Below are 19,906 nucleotides of genomic sequence, written 5' to 3' on the forward strand. Positions count from 1 at the left end.
ATCTGTGGAAATTTCGTGGTTGAGATCTATCGTCAACCACATATTAGATAGCCAAATAGGGTATGAAGGGGCACTGTGATGAGTCATGTCCACGTGTTACTGCATAAACATCGTAAGCTCGAGCTCTGCTTTCTGCATTGTTCCAAAAATGTGCAGCTATCAAGTCAAAAAAGTTTTTCTCATGAGCTATAAATCGGGTTCAAGTTTCCATCATAAGGGCCTGTGTTGGTTTGATATTATGATTGAAGGAGAAACTTAACAACCCATAGAATGTCAAAGTTTAGTAACTTGGTTCGGTGATATGATGGCGTTCAGTGTTTTATTTGAGTTTTGTCATCGTCACATTTTCGTTTTTAGGATTTAGTCGCTGTATCCAATTAATAGGGAATTGATTGGTATCGACGCATTCTAAGTTTTCTTTTGGGCAAGTTATAATATAGTTAAGAAGTACTATGCTAGATATACAAATACAACACGACAAAATACGAGAAGAGCTTCAAGTTTGCTGCATTTATTTTGAAGTGTTCTTCTTTGTTGACAGACAGAAATGGCAGGGTGATTTTCATAAGGAAGGGAAAGACAGGTAGAGAGATAAGCTTTTATGATGGAAGGGCAATCAAGAGCCCACGTGGATATCAACTTTTGAGAGAATTAAGAGATTTCTCTGATCCTCACGTTTCATCCATCCCAATTGTAGGTCATGAAAATGCGAAAATGCTTACTTGGTTGATCTAGTTTTAAGAAATTACAATATATCAGCGGTCAAAATCGCGACATCTGGCTTATTTAATTGGCAACCTTCTCGTTCATGAACATATCTCATTTCTGCGGTATATCTTATTTATGCATAAAGTGAAAAATTTTATGTAACCAGTCAAATTACATTCTTGTACTTCCATGTTTATGATCTGATCCACGCTTGGTCTCATCTTCAAGCAATCCACAACTCCTTGAATGTTTTCACTAAGCATGTTTGACTCACTTAATTCGCTTAACATAGATAATCTTACGGACGGTCATTTTAGCTTAGGAGGTGCATTTTGATTTTCTTAATAACACAGCAATTAGTGATCCGGAGAAAAGGTTAGAATTACCTGGTCAGAATACATGGCCACGATGGAGGCTGCCACGTAGGCAGGTACACTTACACATACGATATGCCATGCATGCCTGACAAATTGACACTTCACCATCTTGCCACACAAATCTCTGAGTCGGTTGATGATGGAAGTGTTATCATTTTCAAAGGTTGGCTGCTTCTCTCTCTCACCCGCTATCTGGCCTTACCATGATCTCTCTTCTGTCTATAAATTTGCTAACCCTCGCTACCTTCATCCTTGAGAAATGAAAAGAATTCCCAAAAAGAAATAATAAAACAAGAGGTTCTTTGCAAAGCTGGTGGCACTGCATGTGCTCAGGAATCCCTCTGATTAGCTTTATATACTAATCAGTAATCGCCCACCGGCCACCTATTCTCCTCCAAACTCCTTCTTTATTATATCTCTGCCTCTCCATACAACGACTGTATCTCTAAATCTTCTCGTCTCGTCCCGAACAGAACACTTCAATGGGTGAGGAAGCTAAACAGGTGAGCCTTCTGTTGGCATTCTGTTTCAATGGCTAACTAGATATCCCCACCACATTAGCTTCAGCCTTGAGTACTTGTGTATTTTTTCACACACACACACACACATTTATATATTCTTTTTTTGGGGGACAGGAACAACCGAAGGCAGAGGAGAAGAAAGAAGAGAAAGCAGAGGAAAAGCCAGCGGAGGAGAAGAAAGAAGAGAAAGCGGAGGAGAAGAAGGAAGAGCCTAAACCGCCATCGCCATGCGTGCTGTCTGTGGACTTACATTGCGTGGGATGTGCCAAGAAAATTGAGAGATCTATTATGAAAATGCGAGGTTCAAAACCGTGTCTTCCTTCTCTTGTTTCCCTTTGGTTGCAGAAATGATGCGTGCATTTGCAGCCATTCTTATTCCTTTTAATAATCTTGCTCAACAGGAGTTGAGGGGGTGGTCATTGATATGGCTAAAAATGAAGTAACCATAAAGGGGATAGTGGAACCCCAAGCAATCTGTGATAAAATTACCAAGAGAACAAGGAGAAGAGCCAAAGTTATTTCTCCATTGCCCGCAGCAGAAGGAGTACCTGTACCACGAGTCGTTACTTCTCAGGTATCTGAATCTGATCAAGTTTAAAATTTTATTTTTCTTTTTCGTTCTTCGAATCAAAGTTCTTTTATATCTAGACATTTTAATCAAAAACTGGTAATTCGTCGCTGTTCAGGTTAGTGGACCAGTGACCGTGGAACTTAATGTAAACATGCACTGTGAGGCCTGTGCCGAGCAACTCAAGAAGAAAATTCTCAAAATGAGAGGTGCCATTTTATGTCTTCATTTCAATGTCTTGCCTGCGTCCTTGGTTTTAGCCTCTTATGGAAGAATATAAAATATTAAAAATGGAGACGATAATGGTGCCAAGGCATTGCTGTGGTCTGGCAACTGTCAGTTTTGTGACCGTGACTGATCAACTTGATGAGATCATTGAAAAAGCAGTTAAAAAAAAAAAGAAAAGAATCTCATAAAGGACGAATCATCACTATTCAATTTAGTCATGCCCATCCTTTTTAATCTGCACCCACCCAGATTGCCAGATCAGCACCTGACTGTGCACCCTCTGACGTGGCATGTAATTATTAAATTTAGTCGGTCATGATTTGATTTGGTCCTCCATGAAATGTCACCGCCAAAAGGAGAGAAAAAGGGGCGGCGGTGATTCTATTTGGCTTGAGCTAAATGAATCAGACAATTAAAGCAGTGCATATGAATCATTGAGCGTCTAATATTATCATTATTATATTTCTAATGAAAGTGAAAATATGTGTGCTGATGAATGAAGGAGTGCAAACAGCAGCGACAGAATCAAGCACGGGGAAGGTTACTGTGACAGGGACCATGGACGCGAACAAGCTGGTGGAATATGTGTATAGACGCACCAAAAAGCAAGCCAAAATAGTTCCACAACCAGAGCCTGAACCAGAGAAGAAGGAAGAACCTAAAGAAGCTGAGAAACCAGCAGAAGAGGCAAAGCCTGAGGAGAAAAAGGAAGAGAGCACAGAGAAGAAAGAAGAGGAGAAACCTGCAGAGGAGCCCAATAAGGAAGAAGAGGGAAACAAGGAAGGAGGTGAAGACAAGAGTGAGAATAAAGAAGAAAAAGGTGGTGAAGAAAGCAAGGAAGAGGCTAACAATGAAGGAGGAGATCACAGTGGGGTGGTTGTGATTGACGATGAAGGGATCAAGAGGATGATGTACTATTACCAGCAGCCACTCTGTGTGATTGAACGAATCCCACCTCCTCAGCTCTTCAGCGATGAAAACCCAAATGCATGCTGCATTTCATGAAGCCGTTACCAAAGAAGAAGGTTCAAAATCTGCATGTAACTAAGTTTAGAGCTGTGTTACTGATCGGGGACGGTCTCAAATGGAATTACATATTCAATAAGTTCATATAATATATCGTGTCACTCTTTTTTATGTATGTACGATATATTATTAAAGTAATGATGCTGAAAATCAATCTTGTATACGTTTATGAAATATTATTATTACTATGTATGGATATGATTAATGCGTGATTATGTAAATCAATTATATATTATTAGTATTAATCCTGTTGGATGCTTGCTGCGATGGCCAGCGGGAGGTATAAGAAAAAGGGAAATTTACCAACAGGGTACGTTTTATGAAATTCTAAGATGAAGTATCCCAGAGAGAGAGAGAGAGAGAGAGAGAGAGACGTGCAAAGCCAAAAAATATGATGGCTGAATCCAAGTTCATGGTCCCCAAGGCATGCATAGAGCATTTACTTAAATTCATTGACACGTATTTTTATTTGTTACTATTGATCATTTATTACAAGACTCCTGGGGATTGTTCGGTGCATGTTATGTGGATTATATTTTATGCTATCATGAATCATTCCAGAGTTTCAAATACCCGAATTTATATTTTTTATAATTATCGTTGTTGTATTTCAGCTCGCATAGAAATATATTATTTGCAATTTGGTATGAGAAAGGAAAAGAAGCAGAGGAGTATGAGGCAAAGTTAAGTTGCATGATATGGACAGCACGCGAGAAAGGAAGAGGATAACAAGTGAGTATAAGATTGGCAATCGTACCTCATCTGTTCTGATTCTGTATATTTGTTTTTCATTGCGTTCCACTTTTACACGAAAAGAAATATGAAGAGATTCCTTCACACAAATCAGAGGCGTGGCCTTCACATGCAGGATGGGGTCCCACGGGCCACTGGACACCTGAACCTGACTCCATTGTCACGATGAGACACTGAATCCCACCTCACGAATATTCATATTCACTGGGACCCATTCTCTTACATGGCAGTGGTCGGCCATGCCTCAGTTCGTCTCCCCTCTAACCCACCTCCACGTCTGTCTCATCAACTGTGCATCGGTGCCACGTACAGTCGAAGCAGGCAACAGGCCAAAATCACCAATCCCAGAAAATGATCAAATGGAGTCATCGGTCTTTATTCACGAGGATAAGAACATGTTAGGAGGGTGTAGATTTATCGCACAACTTTCTTGACTTCAAAAGCTAGCTCCTTTTCTTGACTGTTGATATATAGTTAAAGCGTTAGCTTCAGCCTTTTTTTATTTAAAAAAAAAATGCTGCTAGAATAGATGTTGGAAATGGTTATATATTTTACAACTGCGCTACGAACAGAGAATGCAAGACTAACCGAAATGCAATCACAGTTAGATCGAAAAGGCATATGACTATACACTAAATATACAAGTGATTTCACCAGACTGCAGTTATATATAAAGTTTCATGTATCTCGAGGAGACACCGTTTCACTGAAAACCAGAGTGCTGCACTCGGATAAAACAATTTTTTTTTTCTTTTACAAAAAGCTTGAACTCACAAGGACTTAAAAAAGAAATAAAAAGATAAAAATATTCATAACGTTATTTAAATTTTTGTAAAAATAACTAATCTATTAAATTCCTTAAATATTGACCGTTTAATTGACATTTAAATAGTCGTTGATCATTTTTGTTCACTGACATGGACTAAAACAAAGGCAAAAATACCTCCAAAAGCTTACAATGAGAAAGAAGACAATAATATTTATAACGTTACTTTAGTAGTGCAAAGTGATTAATCTGTTAAATACCTCAAATATTAACTATTTAACTAATATTTAAGCAGAAATTGATTATTTTTTCATTAATGTGGATTAAAAATATTCCTACATAGAATTCTACGAAGGTTGATCGGTCATCGTATGATAATAATTCTTCACTTAAAGCTCTAGTTTTGATGGTGAGAAAATGTCATTTCGACCGAACAATAAATTAAATCACTCGTTTTGTTTAAATTCTTATATCATTAAAGCTTTTTTTTGATGATCTGAATCAAGTTGTAGAGCAGTTCTAAAAAATTCACAGGTCAGAATCAAGTTTTAGGAAACCGGGTTAGGTCTGGAATCTGCATATTATAAACATGGGTGCAATTTAACGTGTGATACTTGTTTCAAAGTTGCTCGTGTTTATACGTTTGAAGCATAGGGTTCTTCATCTGTGTTTGTTCGTGGATTCCATCAGGAAGCAGAGGAAAGGACACATCCATGTGCATGGCGTTAGCATCGATGATTAGAGTGTAAAGTGTCCTTTCTGCATAATAAAACTTTTCTAGTACGCCATTATTGAAAGCAATAGATGATCGTGTTCTTGTACAGAGCTACGACTGTAATACAAGTCTCAATTTAATTAAATTGCTCAAGTTCCAAACACACTTTTATTCAGCTGTCTTCTTTGATAAGGAAAACAAGCCACATGGGAGCCAAACTCCAAAACTATCCCATTCCCAATGAAAAGTAGAATACACTGTACCTCCTTTTGGTTAACCAACAGAGACTTGCTGACACAGCTTCCACTCATCCATGTCACCACCCGTATCCCATTGTGGAAAAAAATGAATAGATGACTCACGCATTGAGATTCCTTAATCAAAGGCAGCTTCTTTAATTTTTGAAGTGTGATTATCCCCTTTAATCTACCTATAGTTGCTATGGACGGGAAAGCATGAAGCATACGATGAACAAAAATGTAAAGGAAATGAAAGGAAAAGAGACTGCTGATGAGTAAGGTTTCTTTTTGCAATAATCTAATGGATTATGAACTTGACATGATCCATGTCTAATGTCTTGACTCGTCAACAATGAGATTGGTATATAAGGTCCGCACTTCATCCATAAGAACCAACTGAAAACGTTGATTTGTTGGTATATCAATTGTATGGTAAGAGTTAGATAACCGTAAGAATGGCGAACTTGCAAATTGTGCCAGCTTACAGGAATGATGTGGAGGTACAGTACGTTGACATGATGGTTCCTCTCTATTCTTATGGATGCGAGAAGAAAGTAAAGAAGGCCTTATCCGGTCTCAAAGGTAAAAATTAAACAATCAATCTCATTGAATGTGACAATTATCTGAATCTAATTTCCATACAAATGCGACAAACTCATAGGTTTCTCTGGTTCTGGTCGTGTACCGTCAATTTATACATGCATGGTCGGGGTATCCATACGAATGTCTAGGCTTGGATGGGCTTTCCGAGCTCGCATCTTTCAAAACTCGTGCGAGCTTAGAGATTGTCACATATGAACAACTAATCATACTGGTTTGTTAAAACATTATAGTTCTAACTATTAAGCAGATTATTCAATCACAAAACTACAATAAAGCATCCATGAATCTTATGATGAATTCTGGCTTGCAAACTACAATTGTGTGTGTGTGTACGGAAAACTTACGAATCGGTCCGATTTCATGTGATGATTAGGTATATACTCGGTAAACGTGGATTACAGTCAACAGAAGGTGACTGTATGGGGGATTTGCAACAAATATGATGTGCTAGCAACTGTGAGAAGCAAGAGAAGAGAAGCTCGTTTTTGGAACCCAGAAGACAATGCCGTGTCAGAGGTCTCACTGTCACCATCATCCTCTCCACCTCCACCACCAACACTTCCTCACAGGGACTTCAGGTCATCTTTAGCTTTAAATAAAGTTAGGTCTCTGAGTTTGAAAGCCTGGAAGAAGGTCTTCACTAGATCATATTCTTTCTAGAGAAAAAAATGTTCAATGGGAGCGAAGGATCAGTTCCTTGTGTTAGAATGAGTGTAAATCTGGGAATAAGTGTGTTCCTTCTTCCCCTTGTATATAATTGATGTTTAAGCATTTGAGCTAGCTTGTCCTGGCTTTTTCCCCTTATAATTTACTGCAACTTTGGTGGTTCCTTCGTCGTGCGATGTTGGATGTTTCATTTACAAGGAAAGCAATGTGCTCTCATCAATTAAACTGTGCTGATCCTTATCATTCTCTTGTTCAGCTTTGAGTCTTTGGAAGAGACTTGACCCCTCAGCAACTAAATACTAACTACAATACCCCTGTTATTTTCTAAACGACTATGTATTACCTTCATTTTCAAACCACATTCTCTTATCTCTGTAGAAATTAAACTAGTTAAGATCTAAACAGCATTACCAGGATGAGAGTCAATTAACGCAAAATGAAGCTGGCAATTGAGTTCCGTGCATATGCAGGGAAACTCGAGGTCATCACATATTCACATGGCATTCTCTAGAAAGCAGACACCCAGAGCCTCGCCCGGTAAAGCCAGAGCATAAATCTAGCAACTCCTGTGTTCAAAACTTCCAAGCTACTCCTGCTCCGTAATCTTCAATATGGAGGATCATGCCAGATCAGCTCTGGAAAAAGTTATGATGAGACCCCACCAGAGCCTTACAAGATAGTGATTGAATTGATTCATATATATCTTACTACAAATTTACAATTCAACCCTAACTAAGCTCATCCAAATAAACAGGGCGTGACTACAAAGTTCGTCATATTTGCTGCAATTATACCGCATAAAAAACCAGCCGATAGGGAAAGTGTCAGGGGTCAACCAAATCCATTTTGCCTAACCTCTCGTGATCCATACACATTGCGCAATCCCGAAATTCAAAATCCACAGGCAGAAATCCACACAATACGACTACTATACCCAGATACGGAAAGTATCTTATATAAGACTCGGAGACACAGTCGGAAGGAGAAATTCTAAAATTTGAAGAGAAACGAAGCAGGAAAGATGATAATGGTGGTGAAAATGACGGAGATGCTAGGGGAACTAACGTCGGCGGTGGCAAGGGTGACGGACCGGCTTTTGGAGCGGCGGAGAACAAGTCTTAGCGGTCTCGGGAACCTTCGCACTGCTTTAACATCCACATCATCCGATTCTGCTTCCTTTATGGTGTATTTCTAGAATTCTAGTAATCATCGAAACTCAGAATAGATATTTAGGCAAGATTATCATTCAAGATTAAAGTAAATTATTGCAATATGAGTCTTGAATGAGAACGGCAAGCTCTGAACGTGGGAAATTGCATTCAATCTGTACGTCACGACAGACGCATCTCAGAAAATCTACATTGCATCTGCTTTTTACCACTCACTGATTTGCATTAAATACGGTGCCTCAATCTCCCAATATTTTTAAAATCAATCAGACATTAAATCGAAAAAATCAACTATTCATGGTTCGCATGTTCAACCAATGGTCTAACAGATAATATAATAATTAAATTAAAAAAAATATATATATATATAATAATTTAAATATAAGAAATATATATGAAATTATTATTTAACTTAAAAAAATTAAATATCTTAAATTTATCATGATTTAACAAGCCATATAATACAACATAATATAAATAATTAAAAAAATAGTTATTTTTTAGAAAAAATTGATAAAAAATAAAAAAAATTTGAACAGTCCAGTTTTTAAAAACCGGATAAAGTTTCCTGCTTAATTCCAGTTTCCGATCCGATTCTCAATTCAAAACGGTTCAAACCGGCTCAACTTTTAAAATAATTTTTTTTTAAATCAGACTGAAAATTATCGAACCATTCAGCCGGTTTAGTTTTTAAAACAGTGCAATCTCCATTGTCTCTTCAACGGACCAGGTTTCAGTGTTGATCAGTGTGATTTCGGTGCTGGTCACTGTGATAAGATTTATACCACCCAAATCAGGATAGTCTACTGTAGAGGAATCGCTGAAGTAGGCTTTTTGAAACCTGTCAAGACAATAGAATTTATTGAAATACGTTTTAGTGGGAAAAAATTATTTCCTCCGTATGGAAGTGTCTATAAATTTTTTTTACCAGCAGGTGATAGACGGATACTTGACCAGAGCTACAAAAAGTATTTACTCCTTTCTCTCATAAATATAGGAGTTAGAATTTACTTAGATTTGATAAAAAAAGAATTTACTTGGGTTAAAAAAATAGTTAAATTAATTATTTATAGAAAACATGTATTTTTTTAATATTCATTCTTTTCATTATTTATATTGGAAGTTACTGTTATTTATGTATATAATAAAGGTAGCTTGAAAAATAATAATAAATATAAGAGATAAAGAAAATTAAAATCTTATATTTTTTGTCAGAATTAAAATCTTATATTTAAGATGAAATAAATCATCAAACTAGCTCATATATTTAAGAGTTATTGAATATTCTAAATACTAAATTATTATACAAATAGCATTCTGAATCTTGAACTTTTAAAATGAATAAAAAAATTTATTAACTTCTAAATTCAAAACATCTGATATCTTGCTAGTCATTACTTTTATAGTTGTGAGATCAATTACATGTTGATATAACATACATCTTAATTTTAAAAATAACGGTTATTTTTTTCAACTTAACGACAAGTTTAAGGTGCTTGAAATTTAAAAAATGAAAAAATATTTACATATTTTAAAAATTCAAGATTCAAGATTAAGATTGTTAAACTCAAGAGTTTAAGTAAACTCGTGACAGAAATATGAACTTATATCGTAAACTCTGTAAACTTGTAAAAATTTATCTCCATTAACAAATAGCCATTAAAATATAATATAATTTAATTTAAATGTATTAAAAAATATAAATAATTGAAATTAAACCCATCTATAATAATAAATTATCATATACAAGATATAAGAAATTTAAAATAGGAAAACTTATTTTTAGTATTTTTATTTTTTTATTAATATTAGTTTTTCCATTTCAAGTTTTTTTTCTTTGAATTAGATCTTATAACTTTTATAAACTAAATTTTTTATAGTATATACATAACTCACTCAACTCAAAAAAAATAATGAGTTTAACAAGTTTAATTAAATTTGTATTTAATTCGAATTTATAAATTAGTTGACATGATTTTAAAAGTTAAAAATATAAAAATGCTAAACTTATGAATTTAGTCAAGTTTGTATCTAATTCTAAAATTCTAAATTTATAAATAAATTGATACAATTTTATAAACTAAAAATATAAAAATATTAAATTTATAGAGTCAACCCGAAAAGTTTAACAACTATATTTAAAATATTATTTATTCAATAGTTTATGAAATAAAACCCTCTTTAACCCTACATTTAAAATGGGGAGGAGTGGCAATCTATTAGCTAGCTGTTTGGGCTCTATGTCGGCTACGGCAAAACGGCAACGTAAACAAATTCCCTCAACCTCTAAGTTCCAATGTAATCTAAATAAATAGAAAAATTTATTTCGCGAACTCCATTTGACAAACAAAGAATTCATTTCTACCGAAAACGGTTTTTTATTAAAGTTCTTTGTTCAGGTACTCCAGTCTCCTGCCTTTTGAGACCTGGTACCTGAAGTTCCCTCTTTCTTTTGCTTGTTTTTTTTTTTTTTATCATGAAGATATAGGAAGTGCGTCCGAGTCCAAAAAATGTGCAAAGGCCGTGAAATTTTTGCAGCCTTTTAGGCCCAAAAAACAGAATGCGGGGCCTTCGTGTGTTTATAAGAATTTTGTTATATCATTTTCGTAATTGTCTCAAGTTTTTCTAATTTTGAGATTTTAAAATTCGCATGCCACTAAAAGAAATTTATTTTTTCACAAAATTCCTTTGTTACTAAAATTAATGGTGTAATAATAAAATATCTTATAAAACTAAAAGGCTAAAATAAAATTTTATATGAAATTAAACCACCAAAGATATACTCTTCTCTTGTTGATATTTTTAATATTTTGACATCCGCTTGTTTTAATTTGATTGAAAAAGATTATATCAAATACTTTCTCCATTCAAAAATGTAAGGTATTTTTAACTGAATCTTATCGTCTAATAAAGTAATTTTTTACTTTTAAACTAATCCTATCTTTCCATATTTATTCCTATTAAACATTTTATACTAAATATAAAGTCACTGTCAATAATGGCACTTAAAAAAAAAAGATAATGATTATATTTTGAAAGATAAAAAATACCTTATATTTTTTAACATCAAACTTTTTAAAAAATATTTTATATTTTTTAACGGAGGGAATATATAAAACTGAATATATGAGTTGCATGTAGTGTTATATAATTTTACTTATTTCCAATCAAAATAATATATGGTAATTTTTTTATATATTAATAACATATTTTTATTATTAATATTGCTAATACTCTAAAAAATTTACTTGTTCTCACTTGATTGGACAACAATATGCTATGCCTAAAAAATCAAGAATGTAAGTTTCCTCCGTTTAAAAAGGAAAAATTTACAGACTTTCAAGAACTAAATCTTCGATGACAAACTTTACTGAATTATTTAGTCAATAAAAACATGAATAGATAACAAACTTGATAGAAAATTTAGTTTAATTTAATACTATTGAACCTAACAGAAAAAAAAGATACGTGATGCCTAAAGTTCTAATCCAAGGGATCATAGGGCTCGCCAAAGTCAAGCATGCTTTATATTCAAAGAGTGTCCACAAAGATATTTATAGATTGCATACTAACAAAATTTTCATATCAACAATAGAATTTAATCTTAAAACTTTGTGAATTATAAATTAATTTCTTACCAAATAAACTGATATTTATTGGTTATATCCCAATATTCCTTCTAACTATGTAATTTTGATTTAAAATAGGTGCACTCCCAAGATTACAAAAAATTGATATTGTGATAAATTGAACTATTTAGAATGAATTAGACATTTACAACCTTTCAAATTAATTATCTTTATTTTTTTAGTCGAATTAATAGCCTGGTCTAAGAATTTATCTGTTGGATGCCGCGTGAGGATGATTGGGTTAAGTTGAATGTGGACGGGACTTATACTTGGATTGGGAATAGTGCAGCAGCAGGCAGTCTAATTCGAAGCCAACTGGGAAGTTTGTCGTGGGTTTCACGTACGAAAAGGAGGAAGGTGATTGTCTCTCGGCAGAGGCAAGGATTCATAAGTAATGCGGCGTGTTTACGTGACTTGAAGATGGCGTGGGATGATGGTGACAGGAAGGTCATTTATAGAGTCAGATTCCAGTGCTACCGATGCGTTGGGTCTTATCCAAGAAAAGAAAACTGAATGGCTTGGTAAGAAGGGCCCCTCTGCCCAATTGATATGCTGACCAGGATCCAATATTCGGGTTCTCCGTTAGGATTAAAAAAAAAAAAAAAAGAATTGCGTGGTTACCACAAGATGTAGAGTTGCAATAAATGCATTAGAACTTTACCCTTGCCTATATTTTTATAATATTATAATATAATGGATATAGCAAGTTAAATATTTTCTATAGGATTGCAGGATGATATATTTAGAAAGGAATAAAGTAGTAAATCTCGTTTAAATCATGTCATGTAATTTTTAGGAATATATGATTTGTTCATATTAAATATATTTTTTTTGCCGAAGATATTGAATATCCTATTAGACATTTTTCAGTAAATATTCGATCGCATGTTACTGCTTCAAAGATTTTTTTCCATCACTAATCTGGTTTTAAAGACTTATTAACCAACTAATCTGATATCATCTTTATTTTATTATTTTCGAATAAGACGGATAAACTTTAAATTATACGGTAAACTATAAATAAAATAAAAAAGCATTAAAATTATTTCTATTGCTTTTTATTTTTTATGACTTATGGTTTTTAATTTAATTTTTACATAAAAGATACGAAATTGATTTCAATAATAAAAATAAATATTTATTTTGAATATGTAATTTTGTACCTATTTCATAAAAATATAAATTATAATTAGTTTAAAATATACTCTCTTTGAATACATTGAATTACGAAATTTCTCGTAATATTATTGATATTCAAAAGTGTATTTTTATAAGAAGAATATTGAGAGTGATATTCGCAACCGGATATCAAGGAGATCAAAACTGTATATTTTTTTTTTGGCATCTTTTCCGTTAAGATCAAATCTAATATTTTGATATAGGAACTGATTCAACATCAGCTATTCATCTTCTTTTGAGGCTAAGCTCGAGATCACCGTCACGACACTGTTCTCCAAAAGTTCTGAATTCACGTAAATTTTCAAGTTGTTTTTGCCTTTTGCACTTTTCTCCACAATCATTCTCTGATGTCATTTTCATTTTAGATTTTTTTGGAATGGATGCCTTACATATTCCAGCTAGTGAGGTGATTTTGTTGAAGGCGTAAATTTTATTTCAATATTTCACTGCTCTTGGCTTGTCCAATCGATCATCTCAGGATCACGTCGGCTATGGATGATGGTATTTGGTCTTGTAAGGGCTGGCCATATTATTCACCATCTTCCTCGAAGATATCCGCTTTCGCGCCGCCATTTTCTGCCGACGGTGTTTCAGTCTCGTCTGCGGACTCAGCCGAATTTGAAGAGGCTAGCGACTCGAATTACTCCCCATATGGCAATGATTCCTTTTCGAAGCTGCTCAGAAAACTGGATTCAGCGCCTTTCAACAAGCCTTCTAGTAATGGATACTCTGGCTTTCAATTTATGGACCCTCCGAGCTCTCAATTGCCTCGTCTTAGCTCTACAGGTTTGGCTTCTGTAAGAATGCGCTTGCTTATCATAATTACTGCCGCGTTAATATTAAATTGTGTTGTGATCTTGAACCCCAACCATATCATCCTCCGACTGTTTCTTGTCCGACTAATGAGCAGTATTCTTGTCACGATTTCCTCCATTAGATGGGCCGTCTCTCAATCACTACATTACCAAGTCACGCGAGATAAAGCATCCGTGTCAGAGTCCTAGCTCGTGCAATCAGTTTTTTGATTTCAACAAAGGTAACCAAGCTGTGTTTACCTCTATCTTTATTGGCCTGTAGTTTAAGTTACCGGTGGTTCTATTTGCTTTTCCTTTCTTTCTTTCTTCCTTTTTGAAAATAACAAGGCCTCCGGTTGTTCTATTTTTAAATGCTTGTTTTGTTAGTGCTGCTGTTCTGTACTCCCTCCGTTTTTTATTTATAGATAATTTATAGTAATAAAAAAATAATTAATAAAGGCTTGATTAACACAATTAATAAAAGGCATTACAGTCAATTCTTTTATTTGTAGACAAAATTAATGTAGTTAAACAATCTTTTTTAAACTGTGTCATATAATTTTTTTCCTTTTACATATATAAACAGAGGAGTACCTTGGATACATAGTAATTACAGTCCGTGTGGCTGTGCCCTCTGTAAAAACAAATGGTTGTCCTTTTGCCAATCGTGGATTATAATCATTAATGACTGCTGCTGCTGCTTTCAATTATACTGCTATTTATTACTACGAGCATATATCATTATAAGTAAGCAAAAGTAATGTTCAAATATGCACTGCCACGAACTTTTAAAGTTACTTTAATTTAATCCTCTGTTATGAGCGTCTCTCTTTTAGTGATAAGATCTGTTATTTTCCTCTTTCTTTTATTCTCTCAAAGACAACCTCGTAACATGGCCTCAACCTGATAATTCAATTTGTTGCGCTCGTGTCTATGGGTTTTGATCCCCGAGAGAAAATACGAGGGAAAGTAAAGAATGGGGACTTCTAGATCTTAAGAAGTAAAGAAAAATAAATTAGCATTACATGATGGCTAGTGAGATATCAACTATCAATCTTTTAAGCTAGCAACAATTACGCCCATCTCAAAATATATTGAGCTGTCACTGTGTGGCTGAGCCATGGTTTTATGATTCTATAGATATATAAATTTGACGTTTGTGTCAATGATGTCTGCATGCAGGATCTGTTAAACGCTCGGATGATGGTGGTGCTCTTCGCTGTGGCAGTTTTTCTAAAAGAAAGGAGGCTTCTCCCATGCCCATTACTGAAGGCCCAGTTTTCTCTAATTCAGGCCGGTTCCTGCATTTAGATCTTGAACCTAAATCATCAAATAATGCAATGCTTTCCAATTGTAATATTCCAATGTTCAAAGCAAGATTCCGAATTCCGAATCCTCCAGCAGCCAATTTTTCTCGGGCTTTACATCCAGAGCTTATGGACAAAATTGATGAGTGTCTTGCTTCTGCTCTTGAGGGGCCTAAAGATTTCAACGTTGAAATAGCAAACAATGTGAACGTGTCTTGTGAAATTTCAAACAAAAATCAAGTGGAAAATGAAGTTGGCAGCCGGGAAAAAGGTTTGGGAGGTCATGTTACGAAGTTTTCATTATCAAACTTTGCGTCTCAAGAATTCAATTCAGATGTAGGGAATGATGGACCTTCTTATGCTGGGAATCAATTTATAGAAGAAAAGAAATTCATGTCTCAAAACCTGAATTCGTTATGTCGCTGCACGGATGTTGGTTTTGATATGAGTGAATGTTTGAAATGCAGTTCATCTCGGGAGGCAGAAAATGGCACGCCTTCACCTTCTTTTATAGTTGGTGAACCTGAGAAAACATCAGCTCCGGCTCCAAAAATAGACATCCAAATGCTGGTTAAAATGATGCATAACATGTCGGAGTTGCTTCTTGGTCATTGTTTGACTGGTGAATTTCAACTGAATGGACGAGATCGCAGTATACTTGACATTGTGATTAGTAATCTTCGGACTTGCGCTCTAAAGAATCCTGAACAAAGACGTCTTTTTCCTGAGTTGGACTCTGGTAATCCTGCTGGAGAATCATCTCAGCTTCAACAGGTATGATGTGATTTCTTAAATTTTTTTTTTTATGGAAACTGGATAGTGCTATATACTAAGAAAAACAAATACAAGCAAATATCTAGGAGAGTCTTTCATCATACACCATCTTCTATAAAAGATGGTTTGTGATCGAAGACACAAAAATCACTTAAGATGACCCATGCTTAGCTGACCTAGTAGCAAGGTAATTTGAGTCTCTATATATAGAATTTATCGAAACATTCCAGTCCCTATTTAACATATCAATAATTCTCAGGATGAGGTCTTCAAAACGGTGGTGGTGACTCTGGGCACGTGAGATGAGATTAATAGTCCCAACACAATTACTATAAAGATCGATATTTTTCAGTCCATAATACCAGCATAGCTCTAAACTCTTTAGAATTCCTAAAAGTTCAGCAATAACAGGAGGGACAGTATCAATTTTACAGCAGAATCTAGAAATCCACAAACCTTGAGCATTCCTGACTACCTCCCGGGGGCAGCTAGCTTGACCCCTTTCAATTTTTGACCCGTCAATTTCCAATCTCATATAATCATCAGCAGTTGGCGACCAACTTGAATTTCGGCTTCCAATAACATTATTTTGAACACATTTTAGAGTAAAACGCTCATCATTCACATCTTTCCAAATACATTTATTCGGATAACTTAAATTTAATAATAATTTTCAGATAACTTGTTTTGCATATGATGAGTTGCAGAAATCACTACCTATTAGTATGAAAGAACAGGAAATGTTAAGTGTTAACTACATACCATAGCATGTAATAGTTGAAAGAGGTGAATACATAACATGAGTGCTGCTTCAAATAATTACCTAGGCTTATTGACGTTTGCGATTTTAGTTTATATTGTTTAATAGTATGTAATATAAGGAGTAGATGCTTTGCTTATTATACTTATGCTGGTTATTTGAATTGTCTTGCATTACAATGTCTTGATGTCATCATGATGAGGATTTTCACAGAATGCACCTGTCGAAGAGCCCTGCATAAGCAAGGTAGGACCAGAGCCCGCTAATGCTGAGCAAGGAAAAGAACGTGGGTCGATTTCAGATTCCTCTCTCATCAGTGGTGATAGCACAGAAATGAAGAGAGCAGATAATAACATGACCAAGGTACATTTATATATTATTTTGTGTTTTGCAGTACTATTAACTAATCTTCTTCTTCTTTTTAATAAATAACATTAACAAATATTCTATATTTCATTATAATTATTTTCGAATTAAAAAAATTATTTTGGCATGCTCTTACAGGCTATGAAGACGATTCTTAGCGAGAATTTCCATGACGAAGATGAACCAGTATCGCGTTCTCTACTGTACAAAAATTTATGGCTTGAGGCTGAAGCTGAATTATGTTCCATCATTTATAGAGCTCGCTTTAATCGAATGATTGCAGTGGAGAAATATTCATCTAAGCATGGAGGTCGGCAATATCTTCTATCTCCTTGGTTCCATTTGTTAAATATTCTGATAAATTATCTTCAAACTTAATCAGTTCTTTAACTTTTGTAAAGCTAATATCCATCTGCTTTCTCTTCCTTGGATAATGCTTTAGTCAAGGGAGAGGAGTCAATAACAGAAGCTGATTATAAGTTAAGCCCAGATCAGAATTCTGCAAACGATGTAAACAGTTATGATTCTGCCGAGCTTATATCTGCCTTGGATGTTACCAATTCAACGGAACCAGCAGACTTAAAGTTGACTCCTGGTCCAAACGAGCCCATTGCATCACAACATGAAGTGGACGGTAGTCAAAACGTGGATAGCTTCATTCAGGATTCTACTGCTTTTGGCACAAACAAGGCTAACCGGCCTTTCATGAATACTGCCGATCAGGAGGACCTATCAAATTCTGTGGATTATCGTGCTCGTGAAGTGGCACCCATATTGGCATTTGATGGGACAGGGAGTCCAAAGACTCAAAACCATGATGGAGCCGGTTTTGCAGGGAATGGAACCGGTTTTGCATCGGAGAGTCCAAGTTTGAAGGACGGTGCAAATCCAGAGACACTTAACGGCCCCGACGCTGATGTCAATCAGTCAATTCTGGAGGAGTTTGATTTGGATTTGGAGGATAATCAAGAAATCCATCCCAGTTGCTATCACAGGTCTGCCAATGAGCTTGTTACAGAATATTCTCATGACTCGTCATCAGATTGGGAACTTGTTTCGAACGAGGAATGAATGACTAGATAAATACTCGTGGGTCTAGATATTTAACTATCGTCTAGTGGTCATACATATGACCGAATTTGCGCTTCTGGTGAATGTGTTTCTTTGGACATAAATATTATTTGGATTTCTTTCTCTCTCTCTTTCTTTTCTTTTCTTTTCTTTTTTTCTGGGTCAAGAACCCTCTTTGGAGCTTATGTGACTCTTTGACGTATGGTCCTGTACGTGGGTGGTAGTGGATAATATCAAGGGTATTACCATATGTGAGTGGTTAATTAATTTAAAATTAGGATGAAGATGTATTTTTATCTCTCAACTTTTTTTAGGAGCATTGTGTTCTCTATATTAATAATTGAGGTAATTTTTTTCTTGAATTATTTTTATAATGAGTAAAAAACTCTTCTTAATCAGCTGTTAACTTTGTCCTTTTTTTTTAATATGACATGTGTGTGGGGTTTACACATAATGACAAGTAGAATTCTAATTATGTCCTTTAAAGCTAATTTTTCATTAAACTTTTTTTTTAAGAGTGTTGAATATTCTAAAGTTTTGTTAAAATAAAACTCAATAAATATTGCTAAAATATTAAATATTTTTATATTTAATCATTTAAATAATATCATTTATAAATATTCATCAAAAATTTATAAATTATTTTTTAAAATATTAATAGCTTAAACTTTTTTTAGAAATTTATAGATGAGTTATAATTTTTTATATATTGATCATATTTTTAATCTTAATTAATTTTTTAAAATTTTAGGTCATTCTCTATAATTAATTTTTGTCAACTAACAATCTTCTTCTAAAATATTACATCACCTAAATTCAATACTCTCTATACGTTATAGTGTTAGAGGTAAAATGAAAAACATGATAGATTATAACTAACATGCTAATAAAAAATACTTATTTAGAAAATATGGCCTGTCACATTAATATGTTACTAAAAAAGCTACTTAACATGAAAATAACGAAGATATGGGGGGGGATCTTTTTGTTAATTTGAAAGTTAATTCTCTTTATTTCTAATACAAAATTGTAAATATCAAAATATTCAAATATTAAATGATGTGATGCAATATTTTAGAAGAAGATCGTTAGTTAATAAAAAAAATAGAGAATGACTTAAAAAATTTAAAAAACCCAATCTATATTAAAAATATAATTGATATATAAAAAATGATAAGTCATTTATAAAATTATGAAAAAGCTAGTTTGAGTTGTTAGTATTTAAAAAATAATTTAAAATTTTTAGATGAATATTTATAAATAATATTATTTAAATTATTAAATTTTATTTTAATAAAATTTCAAGGTGCCCAACACTCTTAAAAAGAATTTAATGACAAATTAACATACAAAAACATTGTTAAATTTTCACCTCTCACTGTGCATGGGCCTCACACAAGTGCCACGTCAATAGAAAATAGTAAATTTAATAGTTGACTAACATAATGGGTTTGCTCATTGAAAAAATAATTTAGAGAAAAAATTATCTCATTTATTAATACAAGGTGTCTAGTACTCTTAAAAAAAAAGTTTAGATAAAAATACATTTTAACCTTTAAAATCAATAACATGCCAAGGGTCTTGCCTAATAGGGCTGTGTAGAAGTATTTCAATCTAGTTTGATTAGGTCCAACCCAAAACAAATCCCATCATATTAGTTTTGGATAAAAACTAGTTTTTCTAGACA

General features: G+C 34.1%; 3 protein-coding genes across 3 annotated transcripts; all 3 read left to right on the top strand.

Moving 5' to 3' along the window:
• The first annotated feature begins 1,313 nt into the window (after window positions 1-1,313).
• Window positions 1,314-3,582, top strand: LOC129294717 (heavy metal-associated isoprenylated plant protein 9-like). The gene is made up of 5 exons (XM_054933181.1): window positions 1,314-1,588; window positions 1,721-1,907; window positions 2,008-2,180; window positions 2,293-2,383; window positions 2,905-3,582. The coding sequence occupies exons 1-5, from the start codon at window positions 1,568-1,570 to the stop codon at window positions 3,405-3,407; spliced, it is 975 nt and encodes a 324-aa protein (XP_054789156.1). The 5' UTR covers window positions 1,314-1,567; the 3' UTR covers window positions 3,408-3,582.
• Window positions 3,583-5,921: 2,339 nt separating this feature from the next.
• On the top strand, window positions 5,922-7,333 carry LOC129294104 (heavy metal-associated isoprenylated plant protein 28). The gene is made up of 2 exons (XM_054932236.1): window positions 5,922-6,483; window positions 6,878-7,333. The coding sequence occupies exons 1-2, from the start codon at window positions 6,357-6,359 to the stop codon at window positions 7,162-7,164; spliced, it is 414 nt and encodes a 137-aa protein (XP_054788211.1). The 5' UTR covers window positions 5,922-6,356; the 3' UTR covers window positions 7,165-7,333.
• A 6,068-nt stretch (window positions 7,334-13,401) lies between these two features.
• LOC129294688 (uncharacterized) lies at window positions 13,402-18,342 on the top strand. Its single transcript, XM_054933149.1, has 7 exons — window positions 13,402-13,440; window positions 13,626-13,933; window positions 14,058-14,183; window positions 15,124-16,022; window positions 16,996-17,145; window positions 17,287-17,458; window positions 17,591-18,342. The coding sequence occupies exons 2-7, from the start codon at window positions 13,639-13,641 to the stop codon at window positions 18,217-18,219; spliced, it is 2,271 nt and encodes a 756-aa protein (XP_054789124.1). The 5' UTR covers window positions 13,402-13,440; window positions 13,626-13,638; the 3' UTR covers window positions 18,220-18,342.
• Window positions 18,343-19,906: the final 1,564 nt, after the last annotated feature.

The sequence above is a fragment of the Prosopis cineraria genome, unplaced genomic scaffold (assembly GCF_029017545.1).
Source record: "Prosopis cineraria cultivar Desert tree isolate PC_DT_omini unplaced genomic scaffold, ASM2901754v1 PC15, whole genome shotgun sequence".
NCBI lineage: Eukaryota > Viridiplantae > Streptophyta > Magnoliopsida > Fabales > Fabaceae > Prosopis > Prosopis cineraria.

Excerpts from the sequence above, each read along its gene's own strand:
- LOC129294104 (XM_054932236.1), top strand. The coding sequence starts at position 6,357 with ATGGCGAACTTGCAAATTGTGCCAGCTTACAGGAATGATGTGGAGGTA. Across the intron at positions 6,484-6,877 it reads GGCCTTATCCGGTCTCAAAG|GTATATACTCGGTAAACGTG; the intron begins GTAAAAATTAAA and ends TGTGATGATTAG.
- LOC129294717 (XM_054933181.1), top strand. The coding sequence starts at position 1,568 with ATGGGTGAGGAAGCTAAACAG. Across the intron at positions 2,181-2,292 it reads CACGAGTCGTTACTTCTCAG|GTTAGTGGACCAGTGACCGT; the intron begins GTATCTGAATCT and ends GTCGCTGTTCAG. Across the intron at positions 2,384-2,904 it reads GAAAATTCTCAAAATGAGAG|GAGTGCAAACAGCAGCGACA; the intron begins GTGCCATTTTAT and ends TGATGAATGAAG.
- LOC129294688 (XM_054933149.1), top strand. The coding sequence starts at position 13,639 with ATGGATGATGGTATTTGGTCTTGTAAGGGCTGGCCATATTATTCACCA. Across the intron at positions 13,934-14,057 it reads GCCTCGTCTTAGCTCTACAG|TATTCTTGTCACGATTTCCT; the intron begins GTTTGGCTTCTG and ends ACTAATGAGCAG. Across the intron at positions 14,184-15,123 it reads GTTTTTTGATTTCAACAAAG|GATCTGTTAAACGCTCGGAT; the intron begins GTAACCAAGCTG and ends GTCTGCATGCAG.